Source organism: Falco peregrinus, chromosome 4, assembly GCF_023634155.1.
Source record: "Falco peregrinus isolate bFalPer1 chromosome 4, bFalPer1.pri, whole genome shotgun sequence".
NCBI lineage: Eukaryota > Metazoa > Chordata > Aves > Falconiformes > Falconidae > Falco > Falco peregrinus.
The window spans coordinates 36,688,848-36,710,250 of record NC_073724.1 but is presented as its reverse complement, the minus strand read 5'-3'; the positions used below and the strand labels follow the sequence as shown (position 1 = coordinate 36,710,250).

Here is a 21,403-nt window from a genome sequence, read left to right as displayed (position 1 = left end):
TAAGCATATATTTACACATTGCAAATCTCTACCTTAGTAAGTAGTGTTTTGTCCTCAGTGTTACAGTCATGTGATTGCCTGTTGGACAACAATGATTTATTTGATAATAATTCAGTTTTTAACACATTGTGCTTGTTTTATGTTTCTCCAGCAGCAGTCAAGACCTTGGTTAGAATCAGTTCTCACAAACATAGATTTTTCAGTTGTATAACATATTTTTGTCAATCAATAAGTTGTTTTATCCTTTAGTAAAAGATTTACATGCTATCTTCTTTAGTGGGAAAAATGGATCCACCCTCTTCAGAATAGGGTAGGTGGTAGTACCAATAGACCTAGCAGCTAAGAGGCTGAAAACCAAAGTCACATACCAAAATTCTGTGTTACCACACTTCTGGAGGTTTAACTGCACGATACTGTTCCTAGAAACATCCACATTGAGACCTATTTGGACAAGCTAATAGTTGTGTTCAGGAATGTCACATTTCCAGGGAAAAATGAAAGTGAGGAAAGAAAGAATCTTGCAGTTGGAAAATCACCTTGGTCATCTACCTCAAGCCATAGGCTCTGGCTGCCATAGAAGATTTTTTCATCTTATTGGCATGCAGAATTTTTCTTTTGAAAATTTTCATTAAGTTGTTCTTGCCTTGGGGAACACGGCATGGTTGCATTTTATTATTACTCTTTTTTAGGCAGCATCTTTCCTTTCCTATGGATTTAATTCTAATTTTTACAGTTTTGCAGATCTGTTTGAATTCAGTAAAATAATAGCTGGAACATGTCATATTTTAATCCACATTTATAAGAAATGTGAAGTCTAATAAGTGTGTCTTTGACTGTTCCAAGTTAAATGGAAGTAATTAATAACTTCTATGGAGGAGAAACAAGGAAGTGTTTTTAGAACTATGCTATTATCCAGATCCTTATGGGCTGTTTTTATGCAATAGCATGATTGTTTTCCCTTTGGGTGACTCAGTTAAGGCATTCAGGCTTTCTAATAAAAATCAAGAACAGTTCAGGCAAATTCATCTGATATTTTTGTATAAAATGTACCATTATTTTTTCAATTTAATTCTTAATAAGAAGTTATACTAATGAAATTATTTTCTGAATTCTGTGTGAGTAAAGTTAAACAGGTAAAGCAAATGCGAATGGAGTATATTTAATTAATAAGATTTATATGAAATGAAATAACATCTTTTACCTTCTTGTTAAAGAGAAGTTTTAATACTTTTATAAAGATGGGCCATAAACATGGGAAATTTGTTATGTAAATGGTTTCTAATCTAGAAAAAGGAAACCTGTCTTTGCATACATATCTGCATTGAAATGATTTTCTTTTGAATAGCTACAGAGTTTGCATGCAGGCTAGAATTTCACAGGAGACCACAAAACTCAGGAAGCCCACTTATGGCTAGGTACTAAGTGGGCTGTGTTTCCATCTGTCCAGTAAGTATTCTGAGCAGAAGTGTTTTATATAAAATACTGGCATTTATGTAAGTCTTAACTTCTCTGAATATTGGTGACTGTCTCAGTCGTTTATTCAACATGTGAACAACCCTGAAATAGGTAACCTCCTTTAAGAGAAAAAATAATCCATTAAACTGAAGAAAATATGCATGTTAAGATACTTACATACTTGATTTAAATATCATCATTTAATTAAAAAAAAACAAACAACAGTGGTCTTGTGCACTTTTTTCCCTTCAGTGTGCACACATGTCAATTCATATTTCATAAGTCTTTAATTCATATTCTAATGATGTCTGCACTGTGAACAGGACTTGAGATCTCAAAGAAGAAAAAAGGCTCTAGAGATTTCTCATCAATGGTATCAGTACAAGAGGCAGGCTGATGACCTAATGACATGGCTGGATGACATTGAGAAAAAGTTAGCCACTCTACCAGACCACAAAGATGAGCAGAAGCTAAAGGTAATGTTGTTTTGGGGTGACAATGGTAGATCATTTTGGGTGATAGTTTATGAATTTAACAGACAGCAAATGCAATAAATATTCCAACACATATACAATATTATCAGTTCAGTTATTTTTGTTTATAGTAGAACAAACCCTAATTATCTATGTTCAACTGACATTTCTTTGTTGTACTATATCTTGTATTTGTTATGCAGAACGTTATATAACATATATTTGACACACACTAAATAAAATTCTATGTCGATAATATGAAAAATGTGCAATGTATTAAGATTCAGATGTTTTCTAGTAAAAATTGTAATTTATTTTATGTATCTTTGTTCCAGATGAACAAATGACATACCGATATATGGATGACCTCTATCTCATGTTAGCACATTCATTTTCATCAGAACATATTCATATGTCACTGTCAAGCTCTATAGATTTATTTACATACTGTCAAAGGTTTTCCTAGTTTATTTTGCATCGTCTTTCTTTGCTTCATTCTCTCTTGCGTTTCCCACAATAAAATAGGAGTTAAGTAATATCTCAGAGTCAAATAATATATTTGTAAGCTGTCCGAACACTATTTTTCCTGAATATGCTGACCCTTATTGAGAAAATAATTTCTCCAATTGCCCATCACAGTGTACTAGCAAGAAGCGGAAAGTGGAAACTGTTGGCTTTTGCTAACAATTTTCAGTGTGTACTAGCTGTTAGGACCTCCACAGCCAATTTCCAAGAAGGTTCTTCAATTTCGGTTATTTTTGTTTTGTTTAAATGTAAAATAAGACATAAAATAGTTGTAAGATTTAATTGTAACAATAAAATGGAAATGAAATTTCTGTCAGAAGTATTTTGCTAATTTTAAGTTGATTGATCTAGTTAGCTAACTGTCCTGGGCCCTGTATTGGTTTTGCTCACTAGGAGATTGATGGAGAATTGGAGAAGAAGAAGGAAGATCTGAATGCGGTGCACAGGCAGGCTGAACGCTTGTCTAAGGATGGGGCTGCAAAAGCAGTGGAGCCAACCCTGATACAGCTCAGCAAGCGCTGGCGAGATTTTGAGAGCAAATTTGCTCAGTTTCGAAGACTCAGCTATGCACAAATTGTGAGTTGTTACTGGCAAACCCATATGTTTGCAACTGCTACTACTAACAGCATCCTACTAACAATGAGAGCTTCAGGGTCAGTGTCAACTCTACAGATATCAATAAGAAAAACTCTTATTGTCTGCAAGTGGGGAAATCTTTATATTATATTACTATAGTTCTTTACTTTGGTATTACAAATGACCTTAAGTTAAATCAGCCAATAACAAAAAACTCAGCTATGAAGATTTCATATTTATTTCTGTTGCCTCATTATTTTTCCATAACATTTTCCAGTTTAAAAACATCAGTTTGCCATGCATCCTTTTGTTCAGTGAACATGTAAAACACAAAACCTGTCTTTTCCAAACTACCCATCCCATGCTAATTTTAATTGGGTTTTTATTTGTCCATAACATGTTATACCCTCTTTAGGAAGAGACTAAAAAAATTCATATGACACTATACACATGGCCTATTCTTCAAATGATTGCTTCAAATTGTCAAAGGAGTTTTTGCAAGAAAGCGTACTTTTAAATTTGACAGGATGAAAACATAATTTTGTGAACCAACTTTGTGTGTTCTGATTTTGAGTTGTTTAGTATATAAAATATAATTATTCTTACTGGCTTATACATGCTGCAATAACTAGATAAATAAAAGGGAAATAAACTGTCACTATGTAAGGTTTATGATCAAAATACATATTGGGTGTTACCCATTTAGGAGATTAGCAGAGAATACTTTTGCTCTTACATGGCATTTTTTTCTTACCATTCCTACTACTCTGCTTATTGTCTTCTGGGCAATTGATTTTATGAAAAGAAAGATAAGATTTGCTCTCAAGGAAGCTGTTGCATTGTGTGCATTTCTGTAATCTTAAAAATGCCAGTGGTAAAAGATTGTTTAAACAAAATATAATTTTATTTATTTATTTCTAAGTGCAACTAGATTGCAGAGGGGATGTACTGACAGGATAATAAAAACTTAAAACACGTGAAGTGTTATTTCTAATTGATACGTGGTCGACTGCTTTAAAACAGAAAAAAAAAAAGTTCCATTAATCAGCAATAATGTATAACCTTTTGGTCAATACAGTCCTTATTTAATGTACTGAGTGTATTGTGTATGGTTTTTTTCTACTATTAAATTACATAATGTATACATAAAAAATAGTAACTGGGATAGCAATGCAGTTAATGGAAACAATCAGAGAAACGTTAACTTTGGTTTGTATGTTATTAAATCTTGTTCCATCTGATTATTCTCTTCAGATTACTATGGTTTATATTAAACTTGATGGATGTAATCAGTTGCAAATCATTTATATTGGAACGGAGCTGCAGCAAGCTTCACTTTGTCTTGTAAATGAGTCTTTCTTTTTTTTTAATAATGGATATATTTGCTCCTTTGATAAGCAAGTAAGAAATGAGAATGTGCATGTAATTTGTTTAAAATCATTTTGCTGTCAATGTGCTTTTTATATCACCTACCACCTACCGTGACAGAGGATGAGTATTTCCATTATAAAATTTTACTAACAAATCAATAAAACTATATATATGCATATTTTTCTTTAAAATATATAAAGTGGATACATCAGCATGTGCTTTTGAAATGGACTAAGGAATACAGTCATCAACTTTATAGAGCCACGTAACCATTACATGTATTTTTATTTTTAAAATACATAAATACAATATTTATGTAATATATTTATATCCTTGTAATGGTTAAGTTTTTAAATATTCTCCAGTATTTCATGCAAGTGGGGTGCTTGTTAGTATTTATCCAGGGAATGAGGTCATTATTCAATGAAATTTATATGTGTACAGGATAATTACTGTATCATCCTCATTTCTCATGAAAAATGTCTTCCTCTGTTGGCAATGACCAAGGTGATATACATGTGAAATATTTCAGAATTTTTTACAGAAAGTACTGAAACTGGTGAGAGGTAGTATATTTTCATGGCACAAATCAGAGTGAAAAGTACAACTGCCTTAGTACTGTTTTGGCTTTGCTGAATCAGTGAAACAAAGTGAATTTTTCTTTAGTTCTTTTTTTTCTTTTTTTAATACAGCCTAAGTACCTACCTCACAGGGATGTTGTGAGGATTAATTATTTGTGCAAGACAAATATTTGTGCAAATACAAAAGAAACATTAAAATTCAAACTATTCACTTGAACACATGCATATACCAGCAAAAAGAACTTTCGAAGAGATTTTCTATGTTTCACACCAACTGAATAAAACTATATAATAAAAATACACAAAGGAATTTATTTTTAAATCAAAAAAAAATAGAAAACTGCTGCATTTTTTTAATTGACGATGTATTCAATAACAGAATTATTTAACAATTGAAAGTTGTTATACCTCCATGAGAATTTAGTTGTACTCTGTATCTTTCAATTCATTATGATTCATTGAATAAACATAGCAAGACTGCATTGAAGAAGAACTTTAATTATGTGGCTCAATGACAGATTTGCATTTCTTACCTTTGTTGGAGCTAATATATTTCTGATATCAAAGTGTGAAATTAGAATGATCATGCTGTCCTGCATTTTACTTTTCCCCGATATTTGTTGGGAAAACCTGTCGGAATGATACAGGAACCATAACAGTATATGAGTTGATTCTCTCTACCTTGGTAGATTCTCATAAAATTCTGATTGTCTCACAAGTACATAGCAGTAAATATCCGGGAACTAATTGAAAAATATATATAGGTGTATATTTATAAAAGGAAATTTTCTCTCACCGCTTTTGATAATAAGGTATGACATACTTTTAATACCTCAAACGCTGCATGTTCTGTTCAGTGCCAGTTATGAGACGTTCATTTTGACATAGTGGTCAAAGCTTTATGTGAAAATTATCAGAGAGTAATGTGTGACATTCTATAGGGAAAAAGGTGGATTTATTGCAATAACAGATTAAACATGGTACACAAATACATAAATATAACTGCACAAAACCTAAAATGATACTGAGTAGGAAAAAGTTTTTAGAGTTTATGTTGTCTTACAAGTTTCTTCTCCCACACAGTGTCTTTATTCATATGTGGCAAAATAAACAGTGGGCAGAAAATTCAATTTTTCAGTCAGGCCAATTTCCAGTTCCTGTGTAAGAAAAGGTTAGCTTCCTCCTTAATTTCTGCGAAAGCTATTCATTTGAAATCAGTTGGTAGTAACTTCAGCTGTGAAATCTGAACAACTTTTTAAAGAGTGGAATACTTTACCACCACATTTTAAAATGATTTAACCACTATGTCCCACTGAAATTCATGGAAGCTTCAGACAATTAAAAAAAAAAAAAAATGAGCCATTAAGGTTTAATCCTAGAGCAGTATGCATTTTTTTTTGCATATTTAAATGACATGTGTTTTTTTTTTTATTATTTTAAAAAATCATTTAACTAAAAATTATAACATTAGAGAGGTCAAGGGACATTTATTTCTAAATTATCTCTGCAGTATCTAAATCATTAAACCTTGGCAGTCACAGTTTTTTCAGAAAAAAGTTCTCAATACCCTTTGCTACAGTCTAAAACTAAATCTTCCTGTTACTATTTTTCTGCAACAGTTTATGCCACTGTTCCAGAGTGATGAAAATATCTGTTGCAGAGAAAAAACTAGATTCACATAGTTTAATTCAATTGAAGTTAAAAGTCAGATATTGATATATTGATTATATTTAATTAAATTAGCTTTACTTAATGCCTGTTTTATAGAAGTTGTTTTGGTCTGAGGTTTTTTTGTCCATGCTTTCATTTCAGTAGTCTATGAGCATGTTTATGTCATGGCTCACTTTAGATTTTATTGAGCTGTCTGAAATTACTCTGTGTGGAGCACTGAAGGCCTTTATCATGAGAAAACTTTTTCTAGATGAACATAGGTGCAGAGCCCACAATATAAATTCTCATTTCATATGTCCCATTACCATATTTTATCAAGGTATCCAACACTCTCTGCTGTCACATGTAGTGACTATTGTGGGTTTTTTTTCCTTCTCTCAGCTAAACTACTCATGCTGTATGTAGTAAGCCAGAATATTATTAGGAGAAGTGAAAAATAGGTTTATTTCAGTAATTTCAATAATTTCATTGGTGACATAGACACACATTCTATTGAAATTTAAGGTCATTTTACTACAGAAATATTTGGGCCTGTATTTATATACAAGTATATACAGTAAAATCTATCAAATTCTAAACATCAGGAGAGACTGTCTTTTCCATACCATTTAGACTAGGCATTGTACAAGAATGATTAAGGAGAATAGCTATACAAAACATATATTTATTTCTATACGGTAAGTGATTTAGTCTGAGCAGTTCAATAGTTACCTGCAATATATATCTGCAGTACTCTTAGTACTTACTATGAACTAAAAATCATAAGCTTCACTTTTTCAAATAAAAGATGTTACTGTGTTTAACATTCTGTAGAAATTCAAATTACCTGTCTCCTAACTGGATGATCACTTCTGGTGACAGAGTATGTGACCAACTTCTGGAAGCAGATTAAGGACTGATCAAGTTTATGTCTGAAATTCAAGAGTTTAAGTTCAGTCCTTTAAAGGCATCTTGCAGTTTTCCGTTAATATCTCCCTCTGGAGCTCTATTTAGTTCGTGTAATGAAATCTAAACTTAAAAAAAAAAACTGTTAAAATATGTTTATATATAAAGTTATTGTTTAAAATATAAATCAAACACTAATTGAAATAATTCTGCCACAATTAAACACAGTACTTGACGTCCTAATCATCTGTCTACATATTAATAACATAGACACTTCAGTGGTATTGTGCTACCACTGTTTTCGATCATTGTTTTCCACAGTTTTCACAACAAGCAGCACTGAAATGAAATGGTTTTCTTCTCCTATCCTTGCTTAAATATTTCTTGGGCTAAATAAATAATTGCTGCCAAGAAGAAGAGGCAAACTAATCCTTCATTAATCCTGCAATGAGTGGGAGAAAGGATGAGTGAAAGAGAGAAAAGGCATTAGAAAAGCAAAGTAGGAAAATACCTACTGGACAAAAGAAAAAACTCTATGGTGCTGGATTGGTATATGTGTCTCCTGTGCACTTTGTGTCTCGTAAGGACAGGACATAGGTGATCCTGTGATGCAATTTAACTTTTCTGATGTTGACAGTGGCAGCTCTTTAAACAAATAGCTTTATACACCACAGCTACACTGGATATTTTTGGCTGTGGTCTGCAAAAGGGATGAGAATGAATGAGAAACTTTGGGAAGAGGATCACAAGTGAATGTTTACACTAATTTTCTAGCATACATCAACCTGGAAATTGCCATTAGAAAAAGTATTTGTCCTGGTTTTGGCTGGGATGGAATAAATTTTCTTCTTAGTAGATGGTACAAAACTGTGTTTTGGATTAATATGAGAATAACGTTGATAACATACTGATGGTTTAGTTGTTGCTAAGTAGTGCTTACTCTAAATCAAGGACTTCTCCGTTTGCCATGCTTTGCCAGTAAGCAGGTGCGCATGAAGCCAGGAGGGTGTAGAGCCAGGACAGCTGGCCCGAACTAGCCAAAGGGATATTCTATACCATGGAACATCATGCCTAGTATATAAACTGGTTGGGGGGGGTTGGCTGGGGCCTGCTGATCCCTGCTTGGGTACTGGCTGGGCATCGGTCAGCAGGTGGTGAGCAACTGTGTTGTGCAACACTTGGGGTTTTCCCCTTTGGGTTTTCTCTCCCCCTCTTTCTCCTTTTCATTACTACTACTACTACTGCTGCTACTACTACTACTACTATTATTATATTTTATTTCAATTATTAAATTGTTCTTATCCCGACCAACAAGTTTTACTTTTTTGCTGATTCTCCTCCTGCTTGGGTCGGGGGGAGTGAGCAAGTGGTTGCATGGTACTCAGTTGCCAGCTGTAGTAGAAACATGACAGTATTCCAAATAATTTACTCATATTTCAAATAGTTTAGTTTTATGTCTAATTTAAGATAAGAAAGGTATGGTACAGGAAGTATACTGAAGATGGATAATGTCTTTGATATAGCTGAAAAAGAGCTAGTTTTATAGATACATTTTAAAGTGCACTTTACATTCTCTGTGCCTAAAATGAATGCATACAGTGTTGTGGTAATTTAAGTTAAGACCATCTATAGCCTTCATTTATAAAAGTGGGCCTGTTTACTACAGTATTTTGAGTTCTTTTAATATATGTATATATATATTTTATATTTCCTTATTAATTCTGTATTCACTATAGCTATAAATCTGTAGTATTTTCATAGAGTGAAGTTAAGAAATCCTGTCTTGTAGGTGACAAAACTTTACAGAAAAGGTGGGTTTTGGCCATTTTTCGTCATCTGTTATAAACTTTAGTGACATGATCTAAATTACATTCTCTAGTAATGTGAAACTCCACATCTTTACCTCATCACCTAGGACTGAAAACTCGATGCAACTTGGGCTACAGTTGGTTTAGGATGCTGGTTTTGAATTCTAGGAAGTAGTTATAAGAAAGTAGCCTTAGCCTTGCCACCGGCTTTTCTTACTGTTCTCTGTACAGTTGAAATGGACACAACACCAACAGCCTTTGGTTTAAGAATCCTACATGGTATAGCACTCAGTTGTCTCGCCTTTCAAAATTTTACACAAACCTGAGCATTATACTAGTATAGCATTTCCTTCCTTATAATTACCTAGCTGTTTGGGAAATAAGGCGGCAAATTACCATCTTATTTTCTCTGATATAGTATATCATAATTTATTGATATCATAAATTACATGGTGAGGAATTTGGTGTCAAAATTACTTGGCTACAGTATTGAATTAAATAATAAGGGAAAAATCCTGCTGCAGATTGATCTGGCCCTATGTGACAGTATCTTTGGAAGAGAAGATGTTCATCTGTCTACAGTTCAGGATGTCAGCATCGCTCATGGGGTTTTACTTGTTTGGTTGGTTTGGGTTTTTTCATGGATGCATCTGAGTATACTCATAAAGGTGCAGAAGGAAGTAAATTTATATATCTACAGTGCAAGTGCTGAATATCTATGTATGTATAATTATTGAGTTTTCAAAACTGCTGGATTGACAAAAATGTCATTCACATTATTAAAAAAAATATATGTTTTGGAGTTAAAAAAAACCCAGCCTAAGTGAAAAACCTTATTATTAGTATGTTTATTAATAATTATCTATTAATATATAATATATATTATATATTACCTTATATATGAACACATAGATTATATATTTTATTATATAATCAATATATATAATAAATACATATGATATTATTATTGATATGTATTGTATTCATCCCTATAAATGTAGATTAAGGCTATTTTAAGAAACAAAGATGGAAAATAATTAGGTAATGCCTTTTAACATTTCTGAAAGGTGTTAATGTTTAAGGTTTAAGACCTTGTCATTTGAAGCTGTTAGCATTCAACACTCATTGGTACTTTATTGGTATTTTTAATTTATTTTCTAAATTATGTCAACAAACAGGTAATATGTAGTTTGAATAAATATCTGGAAAGTAAGCATCACAAATCAACAGTCAATCAAAATGGGTTAGTCAATTTAGGTATCAATAGATTGTATTCTAACATACCTTGGCTTTATTTAAAATTAATTGGTTCCTTGGTGATCAGTCAGTAGAGTTACACATATTATTATTCAAGGCAGCCCTAAAGCTTCATGTGTAAGTGCTGTCTAAGGTTAGAGCACTGCTGTGGTTTTAATGAATCAGCCATTAAATAAAATGGCATTGACCATAGCCTGTCCCTAGGAAGCCTGCTTCCAATGTGTAGTGTAGAAACTTGTTCTGCCACTATATACACTTTTTCTTCTTCCAAAAAACACGCTTTAGAAATTCTGATTAAAAAATAATCTGAAATTCTTTCCATTCTTTTGGGTATTTCCTGCTGTATGGGTGAACTTGAGTACATAATGCTGGTTTAACAGAAATGATAGAGGCTTGACACAGTTGGACATCATGATTACAAGGATATAGGACTGTGTAGAAGAGTTTCATCTTCTAAAGTGTGTAGATACTTTCATAAGTATGAAATTTCCTTTACAATGTTTATATGTATTTTTTTCAGCTGTGAAAAATATTACAAGATGAATACAAGAAATGGTTAACAAACCTATGGATTTATGTATTCTATAGTTAACATAATAAGAAAAGCTTTCTAATACATTTTGTTTACTGGAAGGTAACACATACAAATCAATTGCAAAAATATTTTCCAGGTAAACCCTTATAAAATTCTAAATAACATTTTAAAATATCTGTTGAAAACCAGCCTAGGATGTAGATTTTGCAAAATGTTCTGAACTTTTTTCATTCTAAAATGTAACAGGAGTACCTAAGTATTAGCTTATATTTACTGATTTCTAATATTTAGAAGGGCTATCTATTTTGACTCACTGGTGGTTAGAGGCTTACCTCCCCTCATAAGTGCTAACAATTGTATATGGCCTGAGCAGTACTGGTTAAATGGTTATCAAGTATAGTCTTTAATCTTTCAATAATTCCTTTTATAATGTTACAAATATCTGTTGAAAGTCACGTGGCAGACATACAGTTTCCTTTTACTTGTCAGTTTGGAACTACTGCAATTATTAAGATTGAGATATGCCATCTTTACCAGAACTAAGTAACATATATACATAATCTATTTAAAACAAGAAACAGTTTCTGAATCCCAGTAGTTCCAATTAGTCAATTATGCCATAATGCTACTAGATTTTATTTTTCTTTACGACATAGCAACATTGCAGCTGTAGCATAGTATACACAGTGCTCTATTATTTTTATTTTTTTGTTGTTCTGAAAGAGGTGGCTTATATCACACAGTACAGCATAGGAGAGTCTTATGCCCCAGCCTCAACATAGTTGACATTTTTTTTTTTTCTCTTTGCTTAACAGTTGTCAGGCTTAAAAGTTACCAGCAAAACTGCAGGATTTTCCGATTTGTGCTAGTTGTGTCAGTCTTTTATTTGCATGAATACTAGCACGTCTTTAAGAAGCAGCAATGGCTAAGTTTTCAGTTCAGCTTCAGCTAAGTTCAATATGCAGCAGCATCTCAGCCTGAGTAAAGTCCTTATATGGAGGCATTTATCTAAGCCAGAATAAAATAAAAGCACTGTTAAGCAACTGAATAAGGGATTGCCAAAACTGTTCATTTTACCACTTGACTTTTACCACTTGACCAATTGTATTTGACATCTTGGAGGGCTCTGAAGGCATGAAGGTGTGCAGAAAACAAAGGATTGTCTGCAGCACCAAAATTCTTTGTTAAACTTTTTAGTATACATTTACCCCAGGGGCGGGGGGGGGAGGGGGGAAGGAGAAAGAAAGAAGAAACCAAAGTTACAACTATGAATACAACCAATATAATAACAAATTACTCTCTGGGTTTAATGTTTACAATTAATTGTTACAGCTTTCATCTGTATCTTTATTTTGTGGGGTTTGTTTTATTTTGATTTTTTTTCTCATCTAAATGTGAAAATAGAATACTCGAAGAAAAAAAAAAAAAAAAAGAAAAATTGGAGGTGGAATAAATAATCATTCAAGTCTTAGAGCCGAGCAACTACAGTTATCACAAGCAACCACAAGCATCTATCCAATCCACCATACAGAGCTCATCAGAGTGTAGCATGACTATCTGAGTTTCTGGCAGATGTCCCGTAATTTAAGCCTAAAAGTACATGGAACAGGCCTTTTCTTATGGAGAAATCCTTTGCATTTAAATCCAGTTATGAAGGTCAAAAATAAGACAGTGGAAGTAAGTTCACACTGGTTAGTGTCTGTTGATTGACGGCTTTCAAACTCAAAGCCTGCAGTTTTGTATTGCTAATCCTAGCATGTAAAATTTAATGAAATGTTTTCTAATTACTGCTGTTATTAAGAATAATTTCTTTTTAATGGGCTTTATTTCATTATCTGTATAAATAAAATAGATTCATTTTATCAGAGAATAAAAACTCTTAATATAGAATTTCTCAACCAATAAGGTATACCTTGTCAATGAAGTATTGTGAAGACATAATGCACCCTTTCCAAGAACAGTGCTGAAAAATAATTATGTATATTTTTAAAGTTTAAAGTTTTATATACATCACTGAAGAAGTCAAACACAAGCATTAAAATACATGTTTTAAGTGTTCCAACGTGCAGGGTTTTGTTGACTGTGGTCATCAGTAGAAAAATCGCATACATGAGAAAATATTTACATTCTTACTTGAAAATATGATTTTTAAAAAAGCCACACTAGTATTTAAAATTTATTTTAATCTGTTAAGTGCATTTTAAGGCCTATTCTTCATGGAATTTACATAATAATTTTATAAATTTTTAATCCTGTAGTGAGAATTTAGCTGTCTCTGTACTTGAAAGATATGGGGGTTTTTGTACTGATAAGTAACATGTTTGTGATTTACTGAAACTATGCAATCTCATAATGAAAATTCCATATTATTGGTATAATTTTGATCTACTGTCTACATATTTGCACACTTATAGGTAAGATATGCTAACAATACTGAAGACATAGTTTTTATTTTTCTGAATGTTGGCTGACATCACCACTCATATTTGCCCTAGGAAGAGGTCAATAAAGGCTTCTTTATGTATAAATATGTACTTGAAAGTAGTTTTATTCAGCATTTGATCATATTTTTTTATTTTTAATTCTTTATTTGACATATTGATGCTAGCCATGGCCTAGAAAATATCATGTAGTTTATAATTTGCTCTAGAAAGCAATAAACTGCCCCAAAGTGTATTGGACTCTTTGAGGCATGAGTGCCTTGGTCCAGAAGGTGTCTGCTCTTTTTTGTGTATCTGTAGCACACCTATGTTTATTCCTTAGAGGTGACTGGCGTTTTAAACTCTCCTATATCTTACAGCTTCTTGCAAATAATACTTTCTCAAGCATTATTTCACTTCAGGAGGAGGCACATATTTTTTTGTTTTTCCTGAACTTCTCATCAGGATGCTGCTAGGAGCTGTGTCATGGTGCAGTAGTGCTGATAGGTGTTTTTTGCCACTTTACTCCTACCATGTGTTCTGTATATGTGGAATTATCAACTCAAAAGCACATTGCCCTAAGGTTACTATGAGTTTGAAGGCTTATAGTGAGAAGAGACCAAAAATGGAACAGGCCCAACACAAAAAGGTTGGAGGCTTTCTAGGTGTAAACTGTTGAACAGCAGAAGTGATGTTGGGATTGTTCCCTCTGCAGAAAAAGGAAAGGAAATGGATATACTGAGATGGGTGAAATGTGCTTTAATGTTGAATTTTCCAGTACTAAAAGGAAATTAACGTCATTCTTTAAGGCTAATTAGCTCTGATGTCACCAGGTAATAGTGTCTAGATGTAGGAAATAATCACCACAGATACATTGTGTGTGTGTGTATTTGATTTTGTGGGCAAGACCTGCATTATTTGTGTAGTTCTTTTTTAATGGTTTGGGGTTTGGGGTTGTTTTGTGCTTGGTTGTTTTTTGGGGTTTTTTGTTGTTGTTTTTTGGGGGGTTTGGGGTTTTTTTTTATTGGTTTGATTTTTGCTTATCAGCCTTCTCTGTAAAGGCCAATCATGGAGTATTTCTTCTCTTTCTGTTTCACCTATATGACAGCTATCAATAAAATCACATATAGGCAGAGTAATGTTTCTGGAAAGATCCTATCCCTTAATTAAAAATGTGTAAAGATGGGGAAGAAAATTCAATTTACTATTCTAGAGATGATAATGCTTGGTGAAAAGCAATGCATGAAATGTTAAGCCCTACCCAAAATAAGTTGTCTTTTCAGAGACTAGAAATACTTTGCACATCAGTATATTATTGACAACCAAGTAAAAATACAAAATAAATCAATTAAAAATGATTTTGCAGAAACAACACTGGGAAATGGCCATTTACACTGGCATTTCAACATCATTCCTAACAGTTTATTTGTATTATGTATTATTTTTAATTATTATTTGCTTTTGAGTATTTTTAGGTAACTAATGTATTCTGCTGCTTTGTCAGATTCAACTTATTGAAAACCATTCTTAAACAATTCTCTAAAACGTTAATTTCCATTTTCTTATTTATTTTAATTCTCATAAATGTTAACTAACCTTGCTTCTAATGAACCATTTTGGCATTAACAAGGACATATATCATTGCTGAATTAAAATCATTTGTAATAGTATTGGTTTCTAGCTGCTATAATATTTTTTTTTTAAGTTTTTTTTCTCATTACAGTGTTAATATATGAATCACTTTCAGCTATGCATTTTTAGTAAAGATGCTTGCCCAGAACACAGGGAAGGACTCTGCCCATTTTATCTTCTACAGTAAGGCAATTCCAGCAAAAATAAGGACAAGCAAAAATGTTTTCCCTTTCTTTGCTGATTAAAGTTGTCAGTTATGGATATGCCTATCCAACTTCCGCCTTGGGTTCTCTTATGCTACTGCCAATGAAGGAAATATAGAAGGAAAAAAAACACTTTGAGAACAACCTTTTGAAAAACCCACTACAGTCAAAGAAATTTAATCCTTGATTTCTGAGGTTGTGTCAAATTTCCAACTCTTAAATAGTATTCAGAAACTAATTAATTAAGATTTTTACCCTTTTTTTTAATAAGGTATTAAATAATGTTGCCAAATATGAGGGCAGGTTCTTGTAGGGCTGTACTTTCAATTATCAATCCATTTATTTATTTATCTGGTTGTGCTACTTCACAGTTTAACTAAGGATATAAACATTAATGGTTTGCTTGAATTGGAAATCTCCTGAGTCATGTTTCCTGTAGAACTATACAAGTGATCACCCAGCTATGAGAAATATTAATGTAAAGTTTTCTGTAAAGGGCAGTAGGAATACATGGTTGCATACATCTCATTAACATTATTGGGAGTTAAATATTACACATATTTTAAGGGATTAGTAAACCATCTATGTCTTACAAGATTCAGTCCTGTCTTCAGATTTTAATTAATTTTGCCTCAGAGTGCTTTTATATGAGTTCTTTGTAACAGTGATTGAAAAATACGCAATTTTGGCACTACTGTAATGATTAAGCATGACATCCATTAAGTGCTCTCACATCAGATACCTTCCTGATCTTACAATTTCAGAAATTGTTTAAAAAAAGAAGGCACAGATTTTATTTTATGTACACGTGTGCACATTTTACGTACACTGTCGGTAGTCTAAATTTGGGTGGAACAAAAACTAGCTTAATACAACTATAGAAACTTATTATATTTTGTGTGTCACTTTACATATTAATGTGACCTCATTTTGAGTGAATAACCTTACACAGCTAGCATGCTTTTTTCATTGCTGTGAATATAAATATTCTGTCTTCTCAGTCAAAAAGAAAAATACAATTATAGTTAAAATGTTCCTCATGTGGGTCTAAAGTTCTTTGCTACATGTAGAAAGGTCATGGTGTAGTCTCTAGGAATGAAAATATATTACTGCATGCCTCAGTGGTCTGATGAGAATCTCCCATTTTCTAATCAACTAGGACTACTTTTCCTTTGCGTTTACTGGAGTAAAATTAGTTTTGCAGAGCATGTGATTCATGAAACATGGGGGGCAAACACAATTTTTTCAAGCAATTTATTTTAAATAATAAAAATGATAGCAGTGATATGGTAATTAGAGAGGTTTCAGTGTTAGCAGATCTACTAAGAAAGTAATTTAGTGAGAAAAGTGTAAGCAAAGCAATTAAATTTACATAAGAAATGCAGCAGAATAGCACAAGTCTACAGAAAACTTTATGGGCTTTATATGTGATATGCATACATCTTCTAGAATGTGCATATGCATATTTTAAAAGTCTAATGAAAACCAGATGACTCTGCCTGGTAACTGAAGAGAGAAACACGTCATGAAAGTGTGGACAGGGCAAATAGATAAAATAAGACACATTGCTAAGGTAGTACATAGAAGACAGTGTTTATATTGTTTTTCTTTTACATACTGTGTAGCTAACTAATGATACTGTTTTCTTCAGAATCATCAACCCATTATCTTTCACAAAAATGGCTCCAAAATCCATTATTATCTGTATTTGGACTGAAGCATCTAAACAATCTGATTTTTGAAAGAAAGTTTACCAACAATTGCTTGTAAAAGTTTTGTTGAGGTCCTCAGTAAGTAAAGTTTCTATTTTTGAGAAGACAGAATTCAAGCACAATGGATCTTGGTCCCACACTAGGAATCCTATGTGATGTGACAAAACAAATAAATAATAACTTATCTTTATGAAATCACAAATAATTTGTCTTTTAAATTTTGCCTTTTCTAATGGAGATGCAGGTGATCATGTACTTGGAGTTTATTAAAAAGAAGCAATCATAGTCCTCCCTGCTCCAAAGCACACTTTGTATTACTTTTTGTCTATGATCTACAAACACACAAAGTCAGAAAGGTAGAGATTTTAAATAAACAGGCACTGGTTTTGTCACTTTATACGTCACTATCTTTCCAAACACCATAGATCAACTCTTCACTATTTGGAACCAAAACATTCCAGGATTTCTTTATATTTTGTGATGCATGTGCTTTCAGGATAGGCTGCCTACTTTATATTTATCAACAACAACAACAATAATAATAATATGATATAATATGATATAATATGATATAATATGATATAATATGATATAATATAATATAATATAATTAATATAATATAATATAATATAATATAATATAATATAATATAATATAATATAATATATAATGAATATAATATAATGAATATAATATAATATAATATAATATAATATAATATAATATAATATTAATTTCCTGAAGAGGTTGGCCTTTCATATCACAAAATTCCAAATTGTACTTCCAGGTTTGAAGAGAAAGGTTTTAGAATAGTGTTACAGGTGCTGAGTTGACCTAGATGTTAAGAAATTATGACTTATTACACAAGTCATTGTTTTACTTGACACCTTAATGTGATTTAGTTTTTTAGGACTGGCATGCATGGAATTTCTATAAAGGACAGATTCTTAAAGAGGTGTGGCAATTTAAGATGACAGGGATACCACTAAAATCTCAGTAACACCATAATCTCAGTGTAGTTTTGCATTTCCTATCTTCATTTCCTTAAAGAATAAGAGAAGAAAAGTTTGTACAATTTTGTATGGATTAATTTTAGTACCTGTCATTTCAGACTAGTGGAGTGTGAGTGATCTGCATCAGAAACCTCAAACATTTCTTGCATATTTCCTTAGAGATTATTTTTAATTGTTTCTAGGTTGTGAACTGGAAGTTGCATTAAGTTATACGTTTGTGTAGTGTTAAAAAACTAAAGGAGGCATTCTGTTGTATATCTATACTAGCAAACAGTTCCTGAAGATACAACTTTTGTGGTGACCGAAACTACGGCTGTGGAAACCACTCATGTGCCTTCTACATACCTGGAAGAGATCCTTCACCTTCTGCAAGCCTTGCTTGAAGTAGAAGAGCGCCTTAATTCTCCTGTTCTGCGTGCTAAAGATTGTGAAGATCTCTTCAAACAAGAAGAGTGTCTCAAAGTAAGTTACAAAGCTTTTCTTACAATTGCATTCCAAACTTTTGGGACTTCTGTATATTGGCAGCCTGCTCTCAATCCTAGAGCCATATATATGTGCTCAGCCCCTCAGTGATGTGTACGTTTATGGATGTTTATATATGAAGGCACATTGGTGCAAAATGTAAGAATACTGGAGAGTTCTTTTTCCTTTTTTTTTTTTTTTTTTTTTTTTTTTTGGCTGTTTCACCTGTATGTGCAAGACAAAAGCATTAGGGTATCTGCAAAATGTATCCTTGAATGAAACAGAAAGGATGAAAAAGAAGCAGTTATATATTTAAAATTGAGGATTTGTGGTTAAAGTTTTTTAGTTTTGTTTTTGTGTTTGTAATTTGAGGTAATTAGTGAGCCACCCTATCCATACCCGATCTTGGCAGATTTATTTTAGTGGTCGATTTTTTTATGTTTTTTTAAAACAGCAACAAAACCAATACAATCTAGCTGTTTCATTCCACGCTAGACCAAAAATCTTGAAGTCTGATTGAGGCTGTACTCTGTGTAATTATTACACTTTAACTAGATAAAAAAAATATTGTCCAATAGGTAGATAATGTAGTTAAAGCTAATTCAGTATTGTTGATATAACTTTTAATATTATTGTATGGCTTCTTCATTGCTTACAACTGTGAATTTTTTGTAATTGGTGACATTTTTCCAACACATGATTTTCATAAGAAGAGAATAAGATTAAAGTTGTAAACCTAAGTAGGTGAATGAATTATCAGCTTTTGCAGAATAATGTTTGTGTGAGGAAAGCCTTGTAAAAAAATGATGTTTAAGTGCCGTATATAATTACAGCAATTTCAAACTGTCATTCATCATGAAGAGAAGGCCACATTTCCATTTTTCTGTGATTATTTTGGAGAAGGAAAGGTTTTAACAAACGTAAATGTTAGCTCAAAGTGGCTGGAATTTGCCCACAGTCAGCTATAAGAAAAAAGCTTAGAGGGAGATTCAGGGGAGGGGCGCTGGCTAGGTGCTCTGAATTGTCCTCTGTAGGAGCTCATTTACCTCTTTCCATAACAGAAGAAATGTAAAAAAATCCATCTACTGTTATTAACTTCCATAAAATCACATCTATTTATAATTCCTATATATGCATAGATCTTACACATTGTAGGCATCTGTATACACACACACACACACACACACACACACACACATTCTTATTAGCTCTTGAAAATTAGGGTGTTTTCAGTTTCCTAGCAAGGCAGTATAGTATGTGTAGTGAAGCATAACAGTGACATATTGGAGCAAAGGAAGCATATAACTGATAATAGGACTCTGTGAAATAACAGTGGGCCATTCCTTTTACCACTTCTGATGTAGTCCCGGTAGATTAAGGTGGTCCTGAGTACTGAACACACAACATGCCAATGTTACTGTCATTCTTCATTTGAAACAATCCCTTTTGATAGAATGACTCTTTCTGCACACAAAAAAAAAAAAAAAATCATAAACCATGTAAATCATGGCTAATGAGTTACCATTTGTTCCTTGTCTGTGAACTTATGTTCATTACTAGATTGCATGTAAAAACAGTGACCTACCTCAAGCAGTTTACTGGCAGTTGATTTAAGTTCTTCTTAATGCTTTCCGTTTGGGCTATCTATATCTGATTTATATCCATAACTTATCTGTTATTCACTTTGTATATTTGGTATTATCGGAGTTGACATCAACTTTAATAATATTGATTACTGGGGTTACAAGTACATACTGAGTTTAATTTAACTGAACTATTAAATTGTTATGAGATGCATTTGTGGGCACAGTTCCATCTTCCTCCCAAATACATTTTTAGAAGAGGCAAATGGATCTTGCACATTCGTGGCCTTTTGGAAGGGTATAGTTTTGATCTGAGCCTGCTTATTGAATATTTATTTCCAAGCAAAAACATTTATCATTGTCATTATCTTGCAGTAAAAATAGAAAAGTAGTGCATAAATTGTTCAGCATCTGGTTGGGAAAGGTTTGACATTAAATTGTGGTTGATTTTTATCCCTGACAGATTTGCATGAACCAAATTACAGAAATGCCATGAATAGCTCTGTTTTAAAACTGAGTTTGTGCTCTTTTTCATTCCCATTCAGAAATAATCAATTACAATTAATCCTTAAAAGGAAAATAAGTTTATTTACAAGAATCCTTCAGTAGTAACTGCTTTGAACATTTTTCTCCAAAGTAAATACGTATAGTAAGACTTAAACCTGATACTAATTATCCAATAGGAGAAATATCAAATACAAATTAAAAATTGATTTTATGAATTGTCATAAATAACTCTAGCACTGAGTTTTTCTATCAAAAGGATGTAAAATAACAAAATATGAGTTTTTTTCTGCAAAAACTAATAACTTCTAACATTTGGTAAATTGTAATGGTTTTACAGGCAGTAAATTTGCTGAAACCAGCTAATAGGAATGTTGTTCTCTTCATTTTAAGCTTTAGGGAGTGGAAAAATCAGATAGAGACAAAGACATGTCTCTTTATCTCATAAAGTCAGCAATTCCAATGTTTCCATTATCTTATTACAACCTCTTTTAAGTATTAGGACATATAGCAGTACATCAGTCTATCTTCATCACTGTACTACAGTATTTAACAAACAATTTAAATATTACGGTTCTGTCAAAGATGAAACTCCAGTTGATCATATGGAAAATCATGGTTCATAGACTGAAAAAATAAATTTGTCTTAACGATATACTTTCAAAATAGGACAAATTTTGTTATAAGCATGAACATTTGCTAGCATATATGGTATTTCTGTCTACTATTGATGACA

General features: G+C 32.4%; 1 protein-coding gene across 11 annotated transcripts in view; it reads left to right on the top strand.

The window, feature by feature from the left end:
* DMD (dystrophin) overlaps nt 1–21,403 on the top strand; it is a 1,160,159-nt gene that overhangs the window by 509,877 nt on the left and 628,879 nt on the right. For all 11 annotated transcript variants that reach the window (XM_055801176.1, XM_055801179.1, XM_055801178.1 and 8 more), the window contains 3 exons: nt 1,779–1,931; nt 2,847–3,029; nt 18,386–18,580. In XM_055801176.1, coding sequence (XP_055657151.1) covers nt 1,779–1,931; nt 2,847–3,029; nt 18,386–18,580 — 531 coding nt within the window. The remainder of the gene's footprint in view (nt 1–1,778; nt 1,932–2,846; nt 3,030–18,385; nt 18,581–21,403) is intronic.